Consider the following 26,611-nt stretch of genomic DNA (forward strand, 5'->3'; position numbering starts at 1 on the left):
TTATCACGATGTTGCATTCACTCCCCTTGAAAACCATGCACTAGTGAAATTTATTTTTAAAAATAATATAAATTGTTGAAAATGGCTGATCTGTTTTACTTATTTTTCATCTTTTTTGCAAGTTGCAGCCTCAAGAAAATAATTTTCTTTTTTATTCCGCTAAATTTGTCCATGCAAATGAACTAAAAGAAAAGAAATATTATCTCATTAAATTTTCATACAATATATCAACAAAGATAGAATGATGGTAGATTGTACATCTTTTAATGGGACTTGATCATTGCTATGTTGCGTGAAGTGCTGATGGTAGTCACTTCTAAAATGTCTTAGTGTAGTCTTTCTGATTTCCCATATGGTTTGTACATAACCCTATCAGTGAGTGGGCCTTTCACGTACTTTAGTTTTGAGGGACGTGTGGATTCAAGCTGGGACACACCTCACCCAAAGTGGTCTCCAGACTCTATCTACACAGCCAGGTCTGTTGGCATGGCATGACCAAGCATCTGAATAGAAAAAACTGTCACCTCTTCAGATACAAGCACATAGACATTAAAAAGGAACAAAACAAAGTAAAAACAAAGCTAAATTAAAGCAAAACATTTATTTTTCATTCAAAAAGGGCTTCTGTAGAACTCATTTAGTGGTTCCCAGTACTGACCCCCATGGCTTTGAATTGGATGAAATCCTGGAACTGACAGATCCTCGTGCTAAGGAGTTCATTCCAGCTTCCTCCAAACGGCGGCGCGGCCAGGCGCCTGCAACACCCTTTGCAATCGTGCACAATATGTGCAACAGGATCACTGCTGCACCCCTAGAACAGGCTCAGAAGACACAACATCAAGCATGCAGTGTAACAGGGGGCGTGACCTGTATCGCAACACTGGCTGCTACAACAACGCTATCAGTCCACGCGCTGCTATGACCGAGAGAAACTGTCCAGAGACGATTGGGAAGCTCTTCGTGTCAGTGGGGCCAGAGTGGGGTCCACCAGTGAGGAAGGAGGAAAGAGCTTGAACCAGCCAATCACCATGTTTGACAGGTCCAGCTCGTCTAACAGTATCTGAACTGCACCCATGAAGGATTTATGGTCCATACGTCCGTAGTCGCCCCATACAATGACCTAGGCACACACAAAACACAGTAAACATGACATCTCAAAATATTATTGGACACTGATTTATGATATCTAAATATTAAATATTTGCACCTGTAAAACTTTCCCTCCTGGACTCTCCTCAAACGGCAGTTGCTGCTGGTATAGAGGATCCAAGGTTTTTCTTGCTACTTTTGTTTTCTTTTTGGCTATGCAAACCCCATTTTCCAAAAGGTAAACCTTTACATATGGGGCTGTGGAGCAGAGAAGACAGACTGTTAAATGCTGTGCACGAAAAATGATTCTAAGACTTGGTTATAGGCAGACAAATGAAATTACCTGGCAGTGCCTTGGAACCTGGTTTTCCCACAAGGCCACGAGCACGAATTACCTCCACCTCCAGCGCTCCTTTCTTCTCCACCATGCCGATCTGTATGTCACCTGGGCAACACAAGTTCAAGAGTGTGTGTTAAAGAAATGGTTGACTATGTGCTATTAACAAAGAGGATAAAATCTACATGCTATGTTAAACAGTTAAAAATAAAGTTATCCTAACCCATTGGAGGAGTGGCCAGTGTCTGTCGTCCAACCAGCTGGGCAGGACCGAGACCATCCAGAAAATCACTGAACTGTGCGTCTGATGAGAGCCTCACTCCAGGAAAGATGAGGCTAAAAAAATACACACAGTTAAATACAATGTTCAATATATAACAAGTATTTTTAATGTTTGTTTTGATCCTTACTTTCCCTCTGAGCTGTAGCTGTTCATGCTGCCGTCTGTGGACTCCCGACTGGCTTGCCTGGTCATGCGACTCCTCATCTCCACTGCCAGCCCTGTCTCTGTGCTCCTCTGGATGGTGCTACGCAACTTCTTCCCTCCAGCTTCTACACAGACGGGGAAAGAGAGGGAGAATGATGATGGACACTGCCATTAAAGCCAATGAATCACTTTCTGAGTCATGCAACTTTACATTCACATGGACAGTTTGACAATTAAAGTGGAGTTTTTTTAGAACAGCTATAGCAACAAAAGGCCAGGACCTCAGTGAAAGGAACAATATGTACATTTCTAAACAGTAAGCCCAGCCTACAAACATCCCGTGTTAACCCAGGCTTGTGCATCCGCCCCCGACAGAGACTTTTGGCTGATTCAAGACGACAGCTGCCTGCACCATTGGCCCTCTGCTGCTCATCTCCCCGCTGCCTCCCTAGATCCACGTGGCCAGGCCTGTGGCAAATGTGCTCTCATCACACACCTGCGCTCCCATATACTGTATCAGTTACACCAACATACTCAACAGCTACGTATACATGTGAATTACAGCTTATCATTCACTTATTCATTTACAGAAAAAGAAAGATGTCATGTCGTCATAAGAGGAAACTCACAAGTCATAGTTTCTTAATATAAATGACCCTCAACATGAATGCTTTATTATAATTCTAATATCCTGGACAAATCATTCAGTAATTCAAATCAGAGGCTAATTAGATGACATAGACAACAACAACAACTTCTGATTTCATAACAAATGCAAATTGGACAAACTTATTTTATTTCCCAGAAGTCACAGCGCAATCAAAGTCGCACAAATCAAAGTCGTGATAACTTTGCCACAAGCTCCTACTTGATTAAAAGCATTCCTCTATTCACTGCTCCCTTATGTAATAATACAACTGATAAGTTATTTTTTTGAATGGCTAAAGTACAACTCGACTGTAGGCCGTGCAAGCCCATCGTCAGGGGCATATTGTGCATGTTCTTCTCTATTTTCCGTGAGCCAAGGAAGTGCAGAGAATAACAGGTTTGATCCTTGCGCTCCTATCTCGCACAAGTGTAAAACAGAGTCTCATCTTTTCAACCTTGAGATCTGGTTCATTCATCTAGCCTCCGCCTCCTCTTCCTGCTCTTCACACAACACACAATAGGCCCCAAGCAGCAGAGGTTGGTAGTGACGTTGGCTGCAAATCTGCTCAAAGACCTTCTCCACCATTCACAATTTCAGTGGAAGAGTAGAAAACTGATGTGAGAACTGTATGTTCCCATTAGATAAGACATTTTGAACAGTTTTTGTTGACTAATTTGACTGACTGATCCAGGCTACGTGTCCTATATCATGCCCTATATTGTCAACAGAGCTTTTCACACCAAATCCATCAACTCCAAAATAATTCATTTCCAAATCACTGTACTACACTGTATGTAAATCAACTATACAACTATACAAATGTAAATAATACAATTGCAAAGTATAGGCAAAGTATAGTGTAACTATGCACAAACTTTTACAAACTCTTTTTTTTTTTTTTTTTTTTGGGACCATAGACTAGAAAATACAAAATGTGAAATATATTGTAGATGATAAAATGTGAATAAAAGTATTTTAGTTTTTCACAATCACATTTTTTTCATAACATTTAAAAATAGCAAAAACAATAAGCATTGTATATTAAAGCTATTAATATCAGATGACTCAAAAAAAACAACAACAAAAAAACAGTGTGAACATAGCATTATTAATTAACAGGAGGCTTTGTCTGACACAATTTTAGATACTCACACTTACATTTCTGATGTTTTAGAACAACTGAGCTTAAGACAGCAGCTAAAAAGAGGCTGTGTGGTACAAGCTGTCAACCTAATAAAAATAGTAATTTCTATATTGAAGTACATGACAAAACATTTAATAATATGTATGATAGTTTTAGAAATATTCAACAAACCCAGTGCATATTTGACCAAACCAGAAAGAGTAACAAAAGTATAGGATAATACCTGCATACAATGAATTAATGAAACCTATGTCACGAGCAGTATAGAAAACCCGTTTTGCACTGTCATCAGTGCAATTAAAACATCCCAATGATCCTAATTAAACTAATTACTGTGCAATGCTGCTACACTTCACAGTCAATAGCCATGTCAATAATCTTCTATTCACATCTGCACTGCACCTCAACCCAGGAGCCTGTCTCTTACCTCCATCCTCCTCATCAAAGGAGTTCATGCAGGGGAAATAGACTGCCAGAGCCTCAAAGGACGCAGACAGGCTCATCTTGCTCTGGGACCGCTGTATCCGCATCCCTGCAGCCGGGGCTGAGCTGTCACTGCTTTGCCTCCCCATCGTCACAATCCGATGTTTGTCTCAAAAAATACTAAGGTTGTCTTTCTAAGTTACAAAAGTCTATACTGAACATTTGATCTAGGTCGTAATCTGCTGTAACACTATTCCGTATTCTGCATTCAGAGTAGTAGATATACAGAGAGATGCTTTAGAGTCCAGGTCTTGTGCTGTCTGAGCCTGACGCTGCCGCAGCACCTCGTCTTCTCCGGGGGGGAGGGGGAATAGCTGCATCGCTTGTAGCCAATCAGAGCGCTTGGATGCTCAGGCGTACCTTGGCTGGCTCTGCGGGTGAACCAGCTCTACCCAGTGATACTGATACTCAGCTCACTCCTAGGACTGTTTCTCACTAAAACCTTTAAACTTTTCTTAATAATATACAATCCCCTCTCTAAGCTATAGAGTCTGATTGAATGAATTCTTGTTATTTGGCTGTGTTGATCAGCTTCACTGGAGATCATTGAGGCACACAATAGTCACTCAGTGTTCACGTGCTCACCTCAAAGCCCTGTGTTTTCACAATGTCCAGGCACTGTGAGAAATGACTGTTCATTTACCAAGCCAACAGCCACTACTCCCTAACCGTCATTAAATCATTTTGACAAAGTTGTGCAAGATGTTTAAAAGAACACAGTTCTTCAGGGAAGACTGTGTTCATTTAAACAAGGAAATTAATTATTTATTTGTTAGAATAAACACATTTTAGTCAATAGCTTTTGTGATTATAATGAATAATAAGACATTTAGGGAAATATCAGCCTTAATAAATCAGCAATCATCACTGCATATTTTGCTGAACATGTATTTGATTGGTTGCCACTTTCCATTTAACATTTAACATGATGAATGACTTTTTTGAACAAAATAGATATACTATTAGGGTAAAGCAGGAAGATATAATGTGACTGTTTGCACACAACCCTCAACATTTAAATGGTTCCATACTTTTAGACTTTCAGACTTTTTTAATTACACAGGGAAAAGCTCGATTCAGATGATCCCTGTGTTAACATATGTGCAGACATGTTGTCTCTGTCTGTTTGATACACATCAGCTCTGGAGAGAAAGCTGCTGTTTGACGCAGTTCAAAACCCCCACTGGGCTTTGTTTTGAATAGCTCAGTGGCAGCAGAGACCATGAACGACTGTTAAAAAGAGGGGCATTATATTAAAACAAACCAGACTCTGCAGTGTCGTAGCTCAAGAAAATGTCCTTGTTACAAACACAGAGCAACCCACTTCCAGTAAAGAACCTCTTAAGTGTGGCATCCAACTGCACTGTTCAATGGGGTCAACTGAGGAACCCATATGTGAACAAAACAGTGCAATACTATAAAGACTATGCCGTACGGAAGTACAAATACATCTTTATAAATAGATGGTAACAGTTAAGTGCTGTCAATTCCACGTTTAAATCCTAATAGTCTTCTAATGGTTCATGCCATGGAGACTAATAAAACTATATAATAATAACCAACTGTGCATTTATCCTTTTCTGAAAGCCAAAGCATCATTACGCATACAGCTTTCATAAATCACACACTCAGACAGCAGCTTCAGCATCTGCTGAAAGACCCAGAGACCCTGTACTCCCACAACATCCCCAGAGCAGCAGATACAAGAAAATAAGGTTAATTAATGTGGCACTTTCCTCAGTGAACCATTTTCTTATGTAATAAAAGGGCTTTAAACAACAATCAGTGTATCTTGTGAGGCTGTATTTGTACTGTGTAAAGACATTGCAAGATAAAAAGATTAATTTTACATTGTAATTAATACACAGCTCTTTATCAGTAAGATACATTCATATTTTTTAATGCTGGTAAGCCACTTTCATGCTTTCACATTCGTCAAACTTTAGTTCCAATTTAAGTAATTTTTGATGTTGTTTCACAAGTTGATCACAAACAGCAAATACTGATAATCTATTCTTGATCTTGATCTAATAGTAACATTTTGTTGGTTTGTAGCCTATTATTTGTAGTATTAGCAGCAGTATTTTTTCAGTAAATACAATTATTTTTGTTTAATCTTCTATAGTAAATGGCTTAATTTAATATATACTATAAATACGAATATTTACTAAAATTATTATAGTATTATCCCGATCACATAGATAATGTGTTCTGTTTTGTGATTAAACACAGACTTCCTCTGTGGTCATAAATGTACACCAGTTTCTCTGAAGCATGAGTAGTAAAAGACCTATTGTCTACTGGATCAGTTACTGTCCAATCCTTTGATGATTCTATGTTTAACTGGAAACCCCATTACCACAGAACACAAGCATCCAAAGCATCTCTTGTTCTATTCTCTATTTCAAAACATGGAGTGTCATATCCCAGAAGTCCATGTTTTAGCCCCTCCCCTTTGCGCTCTGATCATACACAGACCTGTTTGGAGGAGCTAGTGATTGATGAGGGTGACTGGGCCAAGCGTCAGACCATGGTCCGGGTGCTGCGAAGTGTAAACTGGAGTCTAATGGAGGGCCAGTAGATACACACACACGTACACAGAACACACACACACAGAGCACTTAAAGAGGCACGAGCAGCCATACATGCACAAAGGTGGATAAACCCACTCCTGTCTCCTTCCCAGTTTACATTATTCACTGAAGCCAAGATTTACTGGAGCTTCCCATTTAGATTTGGCAGGACATAGTGATTCTGATTAAATGTGCTGCTATTTAGGTGTTATCATAATAAATGAAAGAGACTGAAAGAGGGTGTGCTGAAGTCGTACTGCTAATTTTAGGTCTATGTCATCTTTAGTTTTCAGTATGATGATGTTTTTGGGTTTTTTTTATGCCAAGAAGCTACCATTGGTTAGTCACTCTTGCCTTAACCAGTAATACAATGTGCTTTGTTGGAATGTCTATTGGAAACTAGCTTTAAAAAGTCATGTTTGGATTTTTGTGATAACATTTGGAAAAAGGTGATACATGAAAACTATATGAATAAATAAATAAATACAATAATGCCAAAATCAGGACAAATCTGTATTTAGAGACACTTTACAATAACTACATATTAAAATACCTCTGACCTGTTAGTGCCATATGAACCACCTCACACTCTGTGGACCTCAGGGACAGGCCTCCTGCTGGTGCCCAGACTCAGGACTAAACACGGGGAGTCAGGGTTTTAGTTTCATGCAGCTAACACCTGGCTGAAATCTTCTTGAAGATGTAAAACAGGTCTCTGCACTGATAATGTTTAAATCCAGGCTCAAAACGATATGCAGATAGATGACTGAAAGATTCTAATTCTGCTCTCTTTTCTTAATGTTCATTTCATGATAACTATTTGTATTTTAACATATCAGGTAAATAAGCTATTTAGATTTTTACAAATTTTGCTTATTAAAAACAAAAACAAACAAAGTTACCTTGCCTTAAATAACTACACTTTACAGTCACTGTAGTTTAATAAAATATGGTACCCATTTTTTTCTGATGTAGACCACCTAAAAAGCATTTACCACTGAGCTAGAAAAAGGCAGTGTCAAGTAAAGTACAATATTGACTTTACCATTACTCAAAAACAGACTCAAAGTATTCAAATTGTTCTCGAACCGTCTACAAATAAACACTAGCAATTTCTAGAGACATTTAAGAACGAGTGCACAAAATCATTGGAGCTTTTCACTTGACACATTTGAGAAAATTATTGCACTTAATGAAACTGTGAGATGCTATTTAAGACGGGATGTGGGCAAGGGGCTGAAGCAAAACACTGAGCCATAAAAATAAAGTGAAAACTGAAATTTGTCATACAGGATATTAAATTATGTGTTTTTGGATTGTAGGTCATCAAAGCATGATGATTTCTCACAGCAAAAGAGGAACATGGTACAACTTTATTTTGTGGCAAATTTCACACAAGTTCATGACTAAACAGACCATAATATCAATGTCTCACCAAACTTCCCCCTGACAGGAAAAAACAATCATATGTGGGCAGAGTATTTTTAGGACTAGCTCAAATCTAAAAATACAGAAAGATGAAGTACAATGCAAACTAGAATGTACTGTGCTCAAATGTGAGTATAGAATTTGTGATCTTTCTAAGTTTAGCTAAATGATGTTTCTAAGTTTAGCTAAATGTCTTCTACAGGTAAAAGAGACTGAAAGGTAAGAGCAAAAATGGAAGGAATATGCTGCATAGCTGAATGACTATTGAATCTGTTTTGTTTTTGTTTATGATACATGGAGGGAGAAAAAGTAGTTTAAGTAACACTAATCCAAATGAAACCCTAAACATTGTCTTTGGCAGAGAGTCTGGTGGAGTTTAATGCCATACTGTGGAACAATCCTACACCAAAAAAAAAACATATTTTATATTTTAGACCGATAACCTTAAAATTAAGTCTTTTTAAAATGTGTTTTTAATGTTAACTACATGCTCAATAATCTAGTTTTATATAACTCCAAAATCACCATTGTGATAATTAAGGCTTGAGTTTGCTGATGCAACTCTTGCTCTTACTACTGCTGAAACAAAAATTGCTCAATAATGGGGTAGCATCACAATACAACGTGTCTAGAATCACACAGTCAAACCACCATAAAGAAATTCCTAATACACTGAGCCACAATACACAGAGTATATCATGACTAAAGAAAGCTATTATTTGCAGATACTAATTGTAGGGTGGTCTTAACAATACTAGAGATGCACTGATCTAGATGTTTCTGTTCCAGTACTGATGTTGATAAATTGGCTATATCCGATATCAACCAATACAGAGCAGAGACTGAAAATATATATTATTTCCTTTAAACACAGCATAAGGTAAAAATTATCCAAATATGTTTTGTAACTACAGAACAGCTTTGTAAAAATACAATTTATTACACCAATGTATAGACTAAATTGGGACATCGTCTGAACCAATATCTTGGAATATCAATATCAATATTTGACCCACCAAAATTTTCAATATCAGCATCCATATCTAAAACCAGTATTGTATCGGTGCATTCCTAAATAGTACAGGTAGACTAAGACCTCTAGGTGTCCCTATTTGAGCAAGATGGTTTCCTCTTTCGATCAGAAACAATATTCACTTTAGGTCACCGCAGGTCCACAGCGCAAGCTAAAAAGGCCTGTTACAAAAGAACAAAATACAGTCCCTATACAACAATGTAATTGAATGAGTATGCAAGCTGCTACAGAGAGGGCAGAAGCAGCAGTTGTCGCTAGTGTCCCAGTGCAGCGCTCCAACCTGGTCTACTGTGTTCCCATCATGCATCATCTGGAGGGCCGCATGTCTGCTGGGCCCCTAAGGAGATTAATTAGCGACTCAGGCTATAGCTGGAGGAGCTGCTGAGATAGGCACCAAAACTCAAGTCTCAATGATAAATGACTATGGCTACAAGCTTAAAGTTCAGCTTTTTCACCACATACGAAAGAAGGCCGCAACTACGTCAAACCAAATCATATGAGAGGAGTGCTGCATTGTTCCTTACTATTTTAGGCACAATACATTCACTTACCTCTGTTTTAGTCATACACTGCAATATGTTAAGACCCTCTAAGTCTATACAAGCTGAAAATACATAACAGTTGGGAACAAAACAGTTTGGGTTAATAATGCAATACCACTACTCAGAGATGGCAGACACTTTAGTCTGTAGTCGTGTTAGCACCGCTGCAGTAACCGGGCAGAGGTATATAAACACACACATATTAAAATTGTATATAATCCTCTCTGTGGCATTCTACAAATGATCAGTCTTGGACTGGTCTCACTGAGTTACTGAACTAAAACAAAAATTACTAAACCATCCAGGGGATTTTGGGATTTCCTATGTCTATAATTGAAAGACATGGTAAGTCTTGGTTTAGTTCTGGTTTAGAGAACCATTTTAGAAGGACTAGGAAATAACTATGTCACTTCACTTAGACAGGTTGGTAGGCTCCAACTTGCATGCAAAAAAAAAAAAAGCTAATTTTCTTTTATCGGGTCAAAATTCATTATTGTCCATTACTTTGAATAGTCTGTCAGGGTCACATGAGAGTGCAGGGCACATAACATAACCAGACTACTCAGGGCTGAGGCCAAAGCATTAAAATGAACTAAATGAACTCAACCTGGTTTGACACATACTCAGAATAATACTCCCCACTGCTTCTCCCGGTCCCCTCATCATTATTGTCTGTAATGGACCAATCTCCAGCACAATCACACTGTCCCCATGTTCACACTTAATAAAACAGGAGATGGAGCACTGGCTGTGATTACATTTCTGAAGGACCATCACAGGAGATGAAGAAAACATACTGTGGGATTATCACCAACTGTGAGCAATAAATTGAAAACTTATGGTTATAAAGGTATAGAAAACTGTTAGCCCATAACAAATGTAGCCCTGGTGAACAATATGTTAAAAATGTAATATGCACCCCAAAATTACAGCAAAAGTTAAAAATGATTAAATGTAATCTCACTACTACTACTACTATTACTACTGTTACTACTACTACTGCTGCTGCTGCTTCTACTATTATCACTATGAAATTACTTTTACATTTTAAATACCGGTATGTTTTGTTTCACCACTGACTGAGACTGCCTAAGCTGTGTGGACTGATCTAAATAGATACATAGACAATAATGAATAAAGATAGGCTTTTAGCATTCGTGCAGGATTTGGACTTCAGCTGAGTCAGATGGCCGAGCAGCAGTTTGGTTGTAGTAGGGAATAAAGTGGCTCTCGATTAGGCTTCAAGCATAATGTTCCCGCCCAGAAGACTGCTGACTGCTCCACTGGACAATTGAGTATAATAAATCAATTTGATGTTTCGGCTTACTCATGATGATCCTACTAACACACAAAACCCCAGAGCAACACATGCATGCACTTAGCATAGTGTTACAAAGTCTCTTCATGAAAAGACAATATCAGTCTAAAATAGATCTACAGTATCTTCAGGATGAAACAGCTCTAGTACACTTATCCCTGATTCTTTGTAGAACAGAAACCATACACCTCTGTCATTAAAATGATTTTTTAGTTTGCCTATTTTTAAGTTCAGTGACAGATTATTTTTGAAGATCACATGGCAATACATTTAACTCTACAGAACGTCATATTAGTCATTAGAACTAACCATCATTTCTTTACATTCATAACTTGTCAATGTGTCCTTGGGCAAGACACTTGCACACATTCTACATTAACACTTAAGGTGAGTGCAAGAGGCAGATAATGGTTGGAGGGGCCAGTTGCACAGATTGACTCGCTTCTGTCATTCTACCTCAGGGCAACTGTGGCTACAGAAATCACTCACCACCACCAGTTCACCAGTTCACCACCAGTGTGAACTAAATAAATTATTATTGTAAAGAGTCTGGAGCATATTTAACGGCTCTATATAACTCTGTATAAATGTGTTTGCCAAAGATGCTTTCTACACTGTGTTTCACAATAAAACCACACATCATTTGCGTTCAGTTCTTGCAGTACAAAGTAGGGCGGAGGCAGCTTGGTGTTTGTGCAGAAAAGAGACTTTAAATATTGAATAGCAGACACAGGCCTCGCTCTCAGAGTCCATGTGATGCACTTAGGAGCCCTGGGCCACACATTGATAGCTCTTTGAGAGCTGCTGAGTTTGTGCAGCAGAAAGAGACAGTGATTATAGGAAATAAACATGTAAAGTGACTGCTACAGTCAGCTAACTTTATTATTGTTAACTGTAACATATTTCCTATGAGTTCTGTTGTAAATATTTGCTTGTACTGATGCTACTTCTACCAATTTGGACATGATTAATTTTGTTTAAAAAATATATACACATTTTCCATCAACAGCATCTGCAAGATGATTTCACAAATTTCTCAGACACAGACAAATTTCTCCAAATGTAGGTTGTGTTACAACAACAATATTACAACCAACACAATACAAGAAAAATCTATACTAGATACAAAAAGCCTTGCATGCAATGGGACACACTGGCCAGCTCAGTCCAGAAGATGATACCAAAAAGTGGTTTGACACTGAAATATGACAGAGAGGGTGAATTATTAATGCACAGTGATAGTGCAGACCATGTGCAGGCAAATCACGCGGATCCAGGGGTGCAGAGGAGAGCCACGTGAGCCCTGCTCCCCTGTCCTCACACAGGTCACACATCCAGCAGCCCTTTCCGCCACACCATCAACAAGCCCAAACACGTTATTACTGACCACTTTAGCCTTGAATACTACAGATGAAAAGGCCCTAAACACTTAAGGGACCCACAGGGGAGCTACAACTGCCAAGCAAAACACACTGACAGATCCTACACCACAACAGTCCCCACTCATCCAGAAAACACCACCGCACACCACCTGCTATGTTGTTTTTCACACCGTTTTGCACCAGCTTTTCTCAGACAGATATTGAGTGCTCTTGAATGGTAAAAATACCCTGGCCTGGAAAAACAAGGAGTAATAATGCAATCCATTTCAACCATATGAAATCCTGAATGTACAAAACTTTCAAATTTATATTTCAAACTCAAACTCAAATAAGAAGCCAGATAATAAAGTAATAAAAGAAGCAAGAATATAAGCCATGATAGAAGTGGATCACAATTACAAAAAGATCATAAAAAGTTGCTAAAACATTTCACAACTGGCATCCTGTGAACCTAGAAAAAACGTAAATGAGTTTGTCCTAGAATAAAAACATAATTAGAAAACACATGCTTTGATTAGCTGGTCTTGCATCCTGGACTGTTAAATGCTACATCATTGGTGAGGAGGAAAAAAGTTGTTAAGTAGTTAAACATTTAACATAAAACAAAACAAAAAGTTGGAAAGACAACATGTAAAAATTAGAAAATGCTGGCTAGGCATCCTACCTGTTTGGCTGAGTTGAGAGGTGCTCCGGCTCTTGCGTGACATGCCAACCATGGCCTGCATTTTGGCACCAATACTGGAGCGCCTCTTCTTTTCGTCAGTGCCTACCGTACCAACTGCTGTGTCTGACTGGCTTCCGTCCGTCTTCTCCAGGTTACACATATCACCGCTGATACTTGTGCTCTTGGTCATGTTCATCCCTCCGGACGAGCCCATCTGCCTGTTTTTCATTTTGGATGCAAAGTCACTGTCAGCCAACCCGCCACAGAGGAAGCAGTAGGACAGGGAATAGACAGGGGATAGAGGAGAGGGGAGAGGAGGCCCATGGAGAGCACCGTGAGGAAGAGGAGGAGGAGGAGGAAGGCGTGAAGGATTTAGGACAGGGACAGGAGAACCAGGAAGTGAGGGGTGGAGAGGGACAAAAGGACAGAATTCAGGTAAAATTTTTCATGACTTACAGTATAGTCATTGTGGGAGTGTGGAGATATGTGTGGGCTATGAGCATGCAGCTTATTGGGATGATCATGTGTCTTAACAACTATAGAAAAAAAGGACTGATTTGAAATCACAAAAATATATTATTTATGCCTATATCTATGTCTATAGTTGTTTTCATGTTGTATTTTGTGCAATTCATTGCATATACTATATGTAAGACGATCCTTCTATGCATTCAGTCCAATTTGCTTCTCATTTGTACATGACTAATATACTTAAGTGGAGCAGGCACCAGGAGTAAATCAGTTCATTTTTACCTCCAAATGTCCCTTAAGACCTAAAACTGTCACAGAATCCAGGCTAGGGTCAAATGCTAATTGGATTTTTTCTGAAGCAGTGATCATTCTCAGTTAAAGTGTGTGCTGTACGAGTATCAAAACATGATCCTAAAGGTGTATTGTGTAATTTCTCTGGTGGAGAAGTCCATCAAATGCTTTTCTCTGTGGAGATGTTGTTGCTTAATAGATGCTCTGTTCAAACCAGACAAAGTTACAGGTCAGATTTGTGGAGAGGCAACCCTGCTCACAGCCAGTTTCTGTTTTTCTAAGTCTCTTTGAGCTATAAAACACCTGTAACTGAGTAAATGTAAGGTAGTTGTTATACTGTGGAACATTCCAGGCAGAGCAATAACATATCCAAAAAAGAAACAAGCAGGTGACGGACCCCCGAACAAAAAGTGCACCTTTAAATTATGGTTTCTGTTTTGTTGTGAAATCAGTATAGACTAATAATACTAATGTTTAACTTTTTATCCTGTGACAGCTGAAGTAAAAACTGAAAAGCCCCCCCCACCACCATTGTTCTCCAGTCTAAAAAAGAAGTAGAACAGAATCCAATTTGAGGTCTTATTTTAGCCCTGCCAGTAAAATTATCTTTAAGAGACAAATGACTTTCTGTATCACGGGCCTTGCATTTTTAATGAGCTGAGTAACTTGTGAAGCCTCCAGGCCACTGTTCATTAATTAAAGTTTCTGACCTCTACCATTTCACAGTGTTGAACAGACAAGCCATGGAGAAGAGCTGTGCCCCCCAAACTGAGAATGATACAACCCACTGTGACAATTAAATCATTCATTACAATTAATCATGGCACAGAAATGATGGTTTAACATGTTACTTCTTTATCAACAAATTTCAGAACATGAACCCAACCTATTAAGTGAGAGCTACTTACTGTATGTAGATTAGCTACAATTTAAAATGGATGAATGTCTGCTAGTTTGCTTCTCTGTGAAAAAAAAAGGCACACATTTTTTGCCTCAGTTCAGTAATCACCAGTTAAATTAACATATAATTTAAGAGTCATTTGCAACTAGCTATTATTTGCTAAAAAAAAACTTGATTTTTATTTTATTATTATTTCTTTTTATGTTCCTTCAGGATCAATAAAATATTTATCTATGTTTTATAACATTTCGTAGCTAATCCAAGTTTATCCATTAAAATTATGTTATTACGTTCCACTTCACTTTTGCCTAGTTACCTAGTCTAATTTAGAATGTATTTGTTTGCACACATTTACAAGGTCTATAAAACCTGTCTATGTTTTCAGGCACCCCTTGAGCTTTGTGTCTGCTGTACTGTCCCCCTCACTGGCCTGTCTGGAGTCTTTGATGGCTGATGTGGCCAGTCTGTACCAGAGCACAGTGTATGTGCTACAAACGCTCCACAGGGCAATGAGCTTCAGGTGACATTATAAAATATGCTCTTTGAGAAAGATCTCAGTGAGGGGCGCTTTATCTGCTCAGCATGGGCCCTTGGTTATTAAAGCAGGTATCAGAACAGAGGCCAGACTGACCTCTGAGGATTCAATTACATAAGCTCTTTCCATTAAAACACCCGGCATGGGTCACAACAATGTATAAGAAGAGTATGACTGCAATAGCTTCCAGTTGCTTAAAGTACATATGACAGGTTTCTGTGCCAAGATGTTGGTAAATTAGTATGCTTTATGTTTGGATGATTTACCAAAAAAGTACACAGATTAGGTAGTAATAACATAATAATTAGAAGGGTTTATGGCAATTTACACTTTGAGCTCTGTATTAAATGTAGTCAAATGTGTGTTTATTTAGTAAATGTGGGACAGTACAGTGCACATTAATTAACAAGTGTTATTACAACATGTAAATGTGCCAGAGTTAGCCACGCAGGCTAATTTTCATCCGTACTGCCATTGGCAAATACACTGTCTGACATCTTGCTATAACACAATGACGCGAGAACATATGAATAGAACAAATCTTGTGCAAAAAGTTTTTATGAAATTATAGCTTTAGTCTGTCAAAATTAAACATTACTGGAACTTAAACTATTATACTTTACAATTTACAATTTGGTTATTACATTGTATTTTGTGAGGATGCCCTGCATGTCACAACCTGGCACCCAAAGGATTCTGGGGAAATCTTAATCTCCCACTCAACCCAGGACGCCCTGTTACTCATCATGCAGATTGTTCATTACCATCTAAGGCAAACATGTTGTTGTCATGCTAAAGTGTTTGGAGATTTCCTCACAGTGTGAATCAAGCTTGCAAGGGGGGTTTACATTGGTACAAAAAAACTTGAATTAAAATGTTGCCAGAACCTACATCCAGTGGTAAGACGGGCAGATGTTGTATCAGCCAACTTTTTTTACACAGTTCAGGATGGGACTGGCACAGTATTATTGACTGTAATTACTTGCCCATAAATATTTAAAGAACTAAATCCCTTACAATGTATTTTAATGTAGCATAAGATATTGTTTAAGACAGATCAACATACTTTAAACCTGCTATTTAGTGCCTAAATTAATTGTCATTTACTTCTAAATGGTAAAAAGTTGCTTATTTGTTTGTTTACAGATAACAGATAAGCTTACTACTGCACACAAAATAGTATTACCAATCATGTACAAAACACCAAAAAGCCAAGAAGCATTTACAGTAAATGCTTAGACTCTGACTGTTATCATGACTTCCTTTTTCCATTGGGCTCCCTTCTAAAAGGTTTATCCAAATACCCTTTTAATTCTCCTGCATTAATATTTACTTTAGTCCAGACAGCAAAGGTTAGACAGGTTCACGCTGCTTCTCTATTCAAATCTGCTTATAATTTATCCCAAGATGATGAGGCGAGGTGAGAATGATCGTTTCCGTGGTAACCATGCTGCTGGCCTGACTATTATCATACTCAAGCGCCTGTCAACACAGCTTCTAAGTTATGGTCTGTGAGGGAGTAAGGGGGCAAACAGATTAAAACTGCATATTAAAGCGCACTCCTGGTGTTTGGACTACTGTTATTCACTAGGCTCACTGGCTCTAATGCACAAAGGTTAGAGTAAACAGCCCTCCCGTGCATTTAGCAGTGATGGGTTTGTGCTAGTCAAAAACAGCGGGCTTTACTTTGCACCACATGAATGACCTGTTACCTGGGCAACTAATCAAGATGAAAGAGAGATGTTAAGAGGAAGAGAGAGATGGGATTTTAAAAAGTGCTGACAGAAAGCTCCTTACATCTTCCAGTCGGCAGCTTAGACCCATACGTGTGAGTGCATATTGTACCTTCAGCATCGCATGTGTTGACACTGAGCTAAAGCAAACCGGACTGTTTAATGGGTAGATAGATATATTTGCACTACATCCGAATGCATAGTAGATGAGTTATAAAGGGGTAATATAAGGTTGGCCTATCCTGGATACCACTATACTTCACTGAGTAGATCTTAGCACTGCAAACAGACAGGGATGTGAGCAGTACAACGCCTAAACCATTTCTGACGGATGACGAGACAAGTGGCTCTCAAACTGTGTAGCTAAGAACACACCTGTAGTTGTACTCAAGTCAAACTTTGGTCTTGGATTAGCTCAGGTTTAGATAAAGACTGAGATTGGGTTAAGTTCTGGTTTTGCCCTCTTTATATACACCCTGATTTAATTAAAAATTGTAGTCCTTTTTTGATCTGGTACAAGAAAATGGTACTCATGGTTTAGTTTTATTCTGTTGTGGTAATTTAATCCTGGTGTAGCTCTTATTTTTTAACATAAGAAATATATATTACTATGGATGCACAGATACCAATACTGGTATCAAATATCAGTGCTGATACTGAAACATTTGCTAGATCGGGTAGCAGTTACATGATACATATTAAGCCGATATCCTGGTTGGACCTTTAATTGGATGTAATAAAACTACTTTGGACTATTATGAACTTTTATTCATACAAAACTGTAATTTTAAGGATAAACAGTTGCATAATGCAATTGCATCTCTTGTGTAATAAGTGAAAAGAAGTGCAATTTTTGTCCCTACACTGGTATCTGTTCAGGTATTGGCAGATACTTGAAGTCCAAGTATCTGTATTGGAACTGAAAAAAGCTGGATCAGTGATTACTGATTTGTCTAAAATTTTGCAAAATCAGTGGATCATATAATGTTTATAAAATGCAACATAATATATATAATAACATAGTAATTAATAATTCCCCTGATAAATTAAAGCACTTCTTTGTATAGAAATATATTTGTCATATTTAATGTAGTGTGTATTTACTATAAGTGGATGATGTGTGGATGTTTATACTGTAGCTGTCATGAAGAAATCAGGGATTGTCATATAGGAAATGTTTTCAATCACCAGACTTCAATAACACCACTCAAATCACTTTCAGTTTGTATGGACACAGATGACACACAATCTTTGTTATTGACAATGAATGTGCTGAAAGTGAGTTGAATGCATCTCAGGTAAGGCGTTTGGGCTGAAGAGGACAAGGAAACGGTTTGGACACACTGATAGAATAGCAGCTAAGTGACACTCAAAAATATGAGGAGATAGAACACTTAAATATAAAAATAAACACTAAATTAACAGAGGAGCAGCATAACACAAAACACTTATTCATCAACTTCAGCACAAAAAAAACATGCAATATCCTTAGTCTCTTTAGTCTCAAATTACATGCCCTTCTTGATAATGGCCCTCATACTCCTGCCATGTGCTTTTCTTATGTAAGATGTGTTTCAGACTGTACCCAGGCACGGCCCTAATCACTTAAGAGGATCTATAGTTTTTTAACATATTGTCTCTGCTGTGGCCAGGAGAGCTTTTAGTCTAAAACGTATAAACTGTAAAATCTGTATTAAGCATTATGGGATCATAAGACATCCATCAGGCACTCCCAATTTGTTCTTGAATTTGCTCTTGACACACTTTTTATATCTGCTATAGCTCAACTCTCTATAGAAATTAACCCAGAATCTCTAGTGGCTATAAAGTATTGCTGTGTTAAATATAATCACGCAATCAGGTCATAATTATACTGGTCGCCACACGTGCCAGGGGTCTTTGGAGAGAGCCTCTTAACACTGACCTGTCCCACATCAATAACCATTACTGCAGAAAAGTGAAATTATTTCAGTAGTTCACTTCAAAATGTTAAATCCATATGTTAAAGCAGCATGTGTAAAAAATTCCCAAGCATTATTTGTTATCATTACTGTTTTGATGATTAAAACTAATGACGCACTGATCCGATACTGGTATTGGATATCAGCGCTGATACTAAAACATTTGGTGGATCAGATATTGGCTTCCAAATATTGGTTTAGCAGATATCCTGGCTGGACATATAAACTGATGTAATTAGATTGCTTAGTAGTTGGTACAGAGAGACTCCTAATGTTGGAATTTTAGATAAATAACAGCTCCATAACACATTTATTTTATTTTTGTTGAAAGGAGTTAAATACAGTTTTCAGTCTGAGCACTGTATTGACTGATATTGGGTATTGGCAGATACTTGAAGCTATGGTATCTAAATCAGTGTATTATTCAATGGACAAATACCATTTTTCTGCAAACCAAAATGATCATTACAGGAAAAGAAACAAATATTTTGTCCATAAATTATTTTCACTTTGAAATGAACTACTAAAATAAATGAACTACATTCATTTTCCCACTTGTTTTGGCCTAAATCAAAACCATGCAGCTTGCCCATGTGACTACAGGAAGAGGCATACATACTTTGTCTAAGGGGTCAGTGAATCTCCATATAGTGTAGGATGGGATTGTTAGGACCACTCTTACATCATGAGCAGGTTAAAGGGTCACATAGGGACACTGGAGCTGTTAGCAGGAGTCTAATAGGCTTCCACACATTTTACCTTAGATCAGCCTCTGAGACACTCCTCTGGTGCACTTCCTCTTCTTTCTCCAAATCCTCCTTTTGCTCCTTGACTAAATCTGTGCTATCTGCCAACACTTTTTTACCCTCTGTGCTCTCTTTGCTGCCCCGCTTGCCTTCTTGCCCCCCACCAGTTCCCCCTGCCTCCTCTGCCTCCTCATGCACTTTCTCAAGCTGCTCCTCCCCCTCCCGTGAATGGCTCCTGGATCGCATTTGGCTGATGTTTGCAGACAGAGACAGAGAAAGCAGCCCATGCAAAGCAGAAAGGAATTAAAAAAAAAAAAAAAAGCAACAAGAAAAGTCAAAAAGACAGGAGCAGACAAAAATATAAAGCATCAAAGAAATAGAAGCACATATATGCATTAACAGAAAAGCACCATGCAAATGAAGCTGTATTTGCATTGATTTGATGTGAACAACAAAAAGTACTAATCATGTTTTTTTTTTTAATTATTATTATTATCAAATATGGACCACCTTTCACCACTGTAAAAATAGAGAGTTCAATTATTTGGTTCCATTTTTTTTCTAAGAAGGAGCCAAACTTGAACTCATCAAATCAAGAAAATGACACACTAATCATAGTGTGCATTTTCTTGCATGAAACATAATTTTTATTGTCTCTAGGCCATACGATCAGGTTTAGCATAACAACCATTAGCTAATCAATGGAGATCAATAAATGTATAATGATATGCTAAATACACATGGTCTTAAACATATGTTTTTGCATGCTTCTTGAGGACCTACTTTTCCTGTATATGAACTTTAAAACATGTTGTTGATCTAGTAGTAATAAATTCTGATGTGAGCATGTAAACAGTTTTTGGTCCCCTGAACCTTTTAGTGTATCGACTATCAGCCTTCGATCTCCAAGAGAGGCCAGTATTTAGTTTGGCCCATCAAGCTGTCTAAAGAATATGTATAAAGATTTATTTGAACACTTAACTGTGAAAAGGACACTGCGCAAAATGTGACTACACTTCTCTTTTATCCAATATATAGTAAAAAAAAGGGCTTTAGATGAGTTTGTAGTAAATTTTAATCATATAATTTAGAGAAAATTATCAAAATCAGCCCTATATATCAACCAAAAAACATCAGCAGAGATTATTGGCAACTAGTGTCAGCATCGGTAATGATAAAACCAATATCTGTCGATCTCTAAAACTGACCATTGCAGAATGGAAACAAAAAAGTTATTCAATATACCCTGACAATTTAATCCAAAATTAGCTGTTTGCCTTGCAGTTAGTCTACAAACACCCACTAAATGTGCTATAAATTAAGATTATATGTGTGCTCATTTCACCTGGTAGTAATGCTATTCCTGATCAGGGTATAAAGAAACAAAGGGGCCAGTCTAATGAGAGGTTGTCCATTCTGATACCAGTAAGGCAAGTGCCACTGTGCCCTGCTGGAGGTGGGGCTTACCGGATTTTGCGGTTTCCTTGCGGCCGTTCTGATTGGACAGAGATGTAGCTCGTGCTGCTGAACCGAGAGGCACTACTGGTTCTCGACACAGCGGACACGTCGCTCACATCGCTGTCCGAAGATTTGGCCGACAAGTTATCTGAACCCCGTGGATCTCTGCCTGACCTCTGTGGAGACAAAGGACAAAGTACATATGAATAAAACAATAACTATTATGAACTAATGCAATAAGTGCTCATCACTGGAAAGCAGTATTGCAGGTCCACAAAAATCCACAAAAAAGACACTCTTATCTTATTATATACAATTAACAATTTTAACTAGGAGCTAAGGTTACTGTGTTTAAAAAAAAAAAAAAAAAAAAAAAAAAAGAGTCCTAGTTTAAGCCCAGTGTAGTATTGATCTAGACTTCTTTGGTCCTACTCTAGCAGTGGTTGTGTCTTTTATTTCCAGTTTAGTTCAATTTCTGATGTGCCCAACTAGATTAAAGGTGTAATATGTAACTTTTTGGTTGTTCTGCTTGTTTCAATGAATAAGTCACTGCTCTGTCTGGAATGTTCCACAGTATCACTTTAAACAGCTCTTCCTTGCATTTATTCAGTTACAGGTGGTTTCATTGCTCAAAAATAGGCATTTTGAGTAGGGGTGCCTCTCCACACATTTGACCTATAACTTGGTTTGGTTTGGTTTCCATGAAGATAAAAAGGTGAACTGTGGTACTGTATTCCAGACAAATCAATGACATCTTCATTAAGAAAATAATTTGACTAACCCTCTAACTGAAAAGTTACACAATGAACCTTTAATAAAGACAGAAACTAATTAAAAACAGACTGCTAACTTTAATTTCAGGGCTTTGATAAACATTCTAAGAGAGAAATTGGTTAATACATAAAGTGGATAATAATGAGCGATTTGTGAGATTGTAAAACATTGTTGTTATAATAAAATAACAGGTAATAGATATGGGCTCCAAGAAGGTGCAAGCTGAAAATTATTGTTCTACAGAATCTTGGTAAATAGTTTAAATTTACATAAAAATTGACATTAAAATCTATGTTCATTTTATGTGGTGTGTGTATGTTTTCTAGGAAGTTTGCTGTTTAATATCAGACAACTTGGACAAGAGTTGGTTGTCTAAACTTATAAGTGACAACCCAGCTTGTGTTTATGTGTCTTACTAAATATTTTTGTTGTATTTTTGTCGACAACTCCAATGAGAAAAAGCAGGCACAAGAGGGACACCTCCTAATTTAATGTTCTTTTTATTAGTTACAAAGAATTACATAAGGAGGTGTCAACACAACAGTTGTGATACTACAGACTTACAAGGGCTGAAGTTAAAACTCTTTTCCTGTTCTGCAGAAGTCAAACTGAGGCCAAGCTAAACACCACTTGCTAACTTTCAGTGTCGCACTGCTTAACTCAATAGTGTCAATTTGACTGTTTAGGATCCTGTGTAAAGAATGTCATGGTATATATTATAAATTATACCAAGATACAATAAAGTGTAATATCTATTGACAAAACATATTAAAATATGTGAAAAGCACCAAATATAATATGAAGTTATAATATTAATAATTAGTGCTGTCATGCGATTAAAAAAATTGAGAGATTAATTAATTATGATCTGTAATTAATTAATCTAATTAATCTCATTTTAATCTCACCTAAAAATTGCTGAGAAAAGCCTTCAATTTGAGGTATTTTCATTTAAATTCATTATTACATTATTGTGGCAGATCAAAAGACTGATATAGATTTTAAAAAGTGACTTTATAAAGTCATTTATTGTTTAACAAATCTCTCCAAAGTCTCCATGAATAAGAAACTGTTTGCTGTAAAGTAGCAAAGACGAGGAAATCTGAACATAATAACTTTTGTCTACTTAAAGACAATAAAAAGTCCAGTCTTTCCTTAACCATATTAAAAATATTATTGATAGAGAAATGCTTTATATATGAGATCACTGGTTTTAGTCCTTGTTTTAGTCCTGGTTTAGACCTGCTTTAGTCCTACTTTAGTCCTAGTTTAGTCCTGGAATGGATTAATCCTGGTTTTAGTCCTGGTGTTAGTTCTGGTTTGGTCCTGGTTTAGTCCTGGTTTAGACCTGGTTTTAGTTCTGGTTTTAGTTCTGGTTTAGTCCTGGTTTAGACCTGGTTTTAGTTCTAGTTTTAGTTCTGGTTTAGTCCTGGACTGGATAAGTCCTGGTTTTAGTCTTGGTGTTAGTTCTGGTTTAGAGGCGCACAGGAGGAAGCGCGGTTTACGCCGCGTACGCGAGAAAACACGATCCACACGCGGCTCACGGGAGCACGTCAGTGTCCGCGCAGTAACTACGGAAGGAAACGTGGTCCGCGCGTTCTCAGGTTAATGACGATGATGAAGGTGTGTGTTTGTTTGTGTGTGTTTGTGTGCGTGTCCCCTCGTGTCGCAGGTCACTATAGGACAGTAGTGCAGACATCATGAGCCTATGCAGGTTGTTTTCACCAGTGACATTTAAGTTGTAGGCGATATTATATTAGTTATTTTCTTTTATATTTCACGTCGGGAGAATAATTTCCAAGACACGAATGTGTTTTTACCTGTGCACTGCTGACTCTGTTCTACTGGCTCTACGACCTCGTCCACTGTGCCTGACGCCGCCAACTTTAACATGACGTTCACATCGCTCTTACTGCGCGCGTTTTGTGTGGGTTTCCGGCAATGAGAGGAATTACCGAAATAAAAAAATGTATAAATGTGGTTTTTGTGTGTGTGTGTGTGTTATTGTCCCAACAACACATAAAAACAGGTTTTATAATAAAGCAACTTTAATTAAAAAACATAACGCGCTAAATATGACTGTAATTAATTAATCGCAATTAACGCGATAATTTGACACCCCTATTAATAATATTAACCAATGTTAATCATGGCTGTTATTGGTTAACTCATCTGATAGAATGTAGGGACCATGTACTACTGCAACTACTTCTAAGTAATATCTGATGACCAACAACTATTCTATAATTGAAGGATATCTAGACCTCTGGGCAGCAGAGGGTATGTCAGAGGCAAATATCTGGATGTGTTTGAGTGGTGCGTAATGGTGCATGTCACCAGTACAGCTCAACCTAATAGGTGAACAGCTCAGACATGTTTTGTTGTTGCTACAGAATGTCACAGTGAGAGAAAGTGGCCAGTTTTACCTTGTGATAATCTTGCTCCAGCCGTGAGTCAGAGCCAGCTCCCTGTTTGTACTTGTTCATCTTCATTTTCATCTGCCTGGTGCGCTCCTCCATGTCCAAACCTAGGAGCAGAGAGGGCACAGTTAGACCAAAGGGGCAAAGATCTCTGAAGGGAGGCCTGGTGTAAGGATCAAAGGGTTATGAGAGACAAGCATCAGCTGACCATGGGCCATGAGCTATGACAGGGACACACCGCATGGAGAAGCCAAGGACCAACCAAAACAGACAAAACAGCAATAAAGCACTACACATGCCTCTAACAAGAACTATTTTCCGTGAAACTAATATAGACTAAGATGGCTCATTGTCAGACATCTTGAAGTGAATTGTTCAGTAAATTAAGAAAAAATATATACTAAAGTCAGTAATGTCGGGTAGTTGTCACAAAAGTAAAATTTCAGACTCAGTTTCAATATGAAGGAATAGGCTTGATACCGATGATAATGATCATTTTAAAAATGAAATGCACTATACAATAGACTGCCACTTTGAACACAAAAACTACTATCTTTATCTTACCATGTGGTTTTATAATAGTTCTGATAAGGTTCAAGAATTATTTTAAAACTGCTCAGCAAAAGCCATTGATACTTACTTAAATTAGTGTATACTGTATATGTATCTGATTTTCAATGTCAAGTCATGATTAAATAAATGGACAAACTTAATTTAGTTGCACACAAAAAAGATAAGATTAAAAACTGAAACAGAAATTGAGAGTCAATTAAAAATTCGAGTCAAACATGCAGCCCAAACGGATGCCATAGATATCAGTAACAGATCAGCCCAAACACAACTGGATTTCTCAGTGCACAGTAGCTCTTATTTCTCCACCAGCTCTCTGTCTCTACTTTTGTGTCAAATGATGGCAATGGAAAAGTGAAGTGAGCTTTCACAATATGTGCAAGTGCCATGCTACAAAGAGTGAATCAGTGTCACAGAGACACGTTGAAATAAAAAGCAATGGAGCAATGACCAAAGAGCAATTCAAAGCACAGCAGACAGAACAAACTCCATTTACTCCAATTAGACATATTAGAGATTAGGGTTCAACTGGGCTATAGGGTCATTTGGTTTGGTCATTAACATTTTTGATGTTTAGTTTAAAGTTGGCAGATACATTCTCACCACTAGAAAATCTGAAGCCCAGCTAGTCCTTCCACATAAACCAAAAGAGCAAAATAAAAAAGCTTTAAACGTCTGGTTCATGTGTACAAAAATAAAGAAGCAAACCTTAAAATCAAGACTGGCAAATTAAAGCTGAGTGAGATGAAGAGGCTGTGGGGGGTACAAACAGAGAGGAGGAGGGGGCAGGAGGGAGAGAAGTAGGGACAGACCTGAGCTGGTCCAACCTGGTGAGTCCGTGTCTTCTGGAGTCACATCACAGATGGACAGACACAGACAGAGGAGAGGGAGATGGATGAGAGAGGACGCACACAGGAGGGGGCACGCGGGGGACAAGAGGGGCACCATCACATGACCATCCAGAGGGGTCAAAGGTCAGGATGACAGAGATGAGAGGGGACACAATACAAGAAGAACACGACACAACAATGGACAAAACAACACACAACAAACACAGAACACACAAAGAAATCATAGATACACCAAAACACAAAATTTCACCATGGGCACAGAAGGAAAAGCTGGGAGAGGCTGAGGTAGGGGCTACAAGAGTTTAGTTATCAGAGAATTAGAGAGAAGAGGGAGGACTGGTGGGTGAGGTTCTGTGCTTTTAAAGAAAATAGAGCTGAAATAGTAAAGAGATGTTAATGCGCCAGAGCTGGCCACCCAGAGAGAGACTGGAGTCCTTGGAGGTAGAAGGGTAGGGAAGAGGGGTGGGGTTAGAGAAGTGAACTTGAATCTGCATGGGGCAAAGTCTGTGGGAAACCAGGCCTGAAAAAAAATAAAGTAATAAGAAAAAAAGCTATAATAAAAAAAAGTAACAAAACAACACAAACTGAAAGCACAGAGCAGCAAGCACACAAAAGAGAGAGCCAGCTACACCTCGAGAGAATCCAAACTGCTGAACAAAGTAAACTCTATATAGTGTAGGAAAGAGCTTTGCATAGAGCTTCTATAGTGTGTTGAGGTCATATTGACGCACATGTAACCATAACTTATGATAGGTCCTGTTACAACAGCACAGTTTCACTTTTCAACAACAAATGTGTCTGAAATAAAATGACAAAAGTATCACAATTCAG

The 26,611-nt window shown here is 38.1% G+C and overlaps 1 protein-coding gene across 4 annotated transcripts in view; it reads right to left on the minus strand.

The window, feature by feature from the left end:
* Positions 1-868: 868 nt before the first annotated feature.
* The window catches only part of rims2a (regulating synaptic membrane exocytosis 2a), a 97,589-nt gene continuing 71,846 nt past the window's right edge, over positions 869-26,611 (minus strand). For 2 of the 4 annotated variants that reach the window (XM_055163239.1, XM_055163237.1), the window contains 9 exons: positions 25,742-25,774; positions 24,366-24,466; positions 21,175-21,341; positions 13,070-13,314; positions 1,837-1,978; positions 1,650-1,762; positions 1,433-1,534; positions 1,208-1,347; positions 869-1,120 (listed from right to left, as the gene is read on the minus strand). In XM_055163239.1, the coding sequence (XP_055019214.1) occupies positions 917-1,120; positions 1,208-1,347; positions 1,433-1,534; positions 1,650-1,762; positions 1,837-1,978; positions 13,070-13,314; positions 21,175-21,341; positions 24,366-24,466; positions 25,742-25,774 (1,247 nt within the window). In that variant the 3' untranslated portion in view covers positions 869-916. Of the gene's footprint in view, positions 1,121-1,207; positions 1,348-1,432; positions 1,535-1,649; positions 1,763-1,836; positions 1,979-4,073; positions 4,358-13,069; positions 13,315-21,174; positions 21,342-23,181; positions 23,185-24,365; positions 24,467-25,741; positions 25,775-26,611 lie in introns of those variants that run through there. The other 2 variants (XM_055163238.1, XM_055163240.1) reach the window with 2 other exon arrangements.

The sequence above is a fragment of the Boleophthalmus pectinirostris genome, unplaced genomic scaffold (genome assembly GCF_026225935.1).
Source record: "Boleophthalmus pectinirostris isolate CB_2022bp ecotype Guang Dong unplaced genomic scaffold, ASM2622593v1 HiC_scaffold_6, whole genome shotgun sequence".
In the NCBI taxonomy this organism is placed as follows: domain Eukaryota; kingdom Metazoa; phylum Chordata; class Actinopteri; order Gobiiformes; family Gobiidae; genus Boleophthalmus; species Boleophthalmus pectinirostris.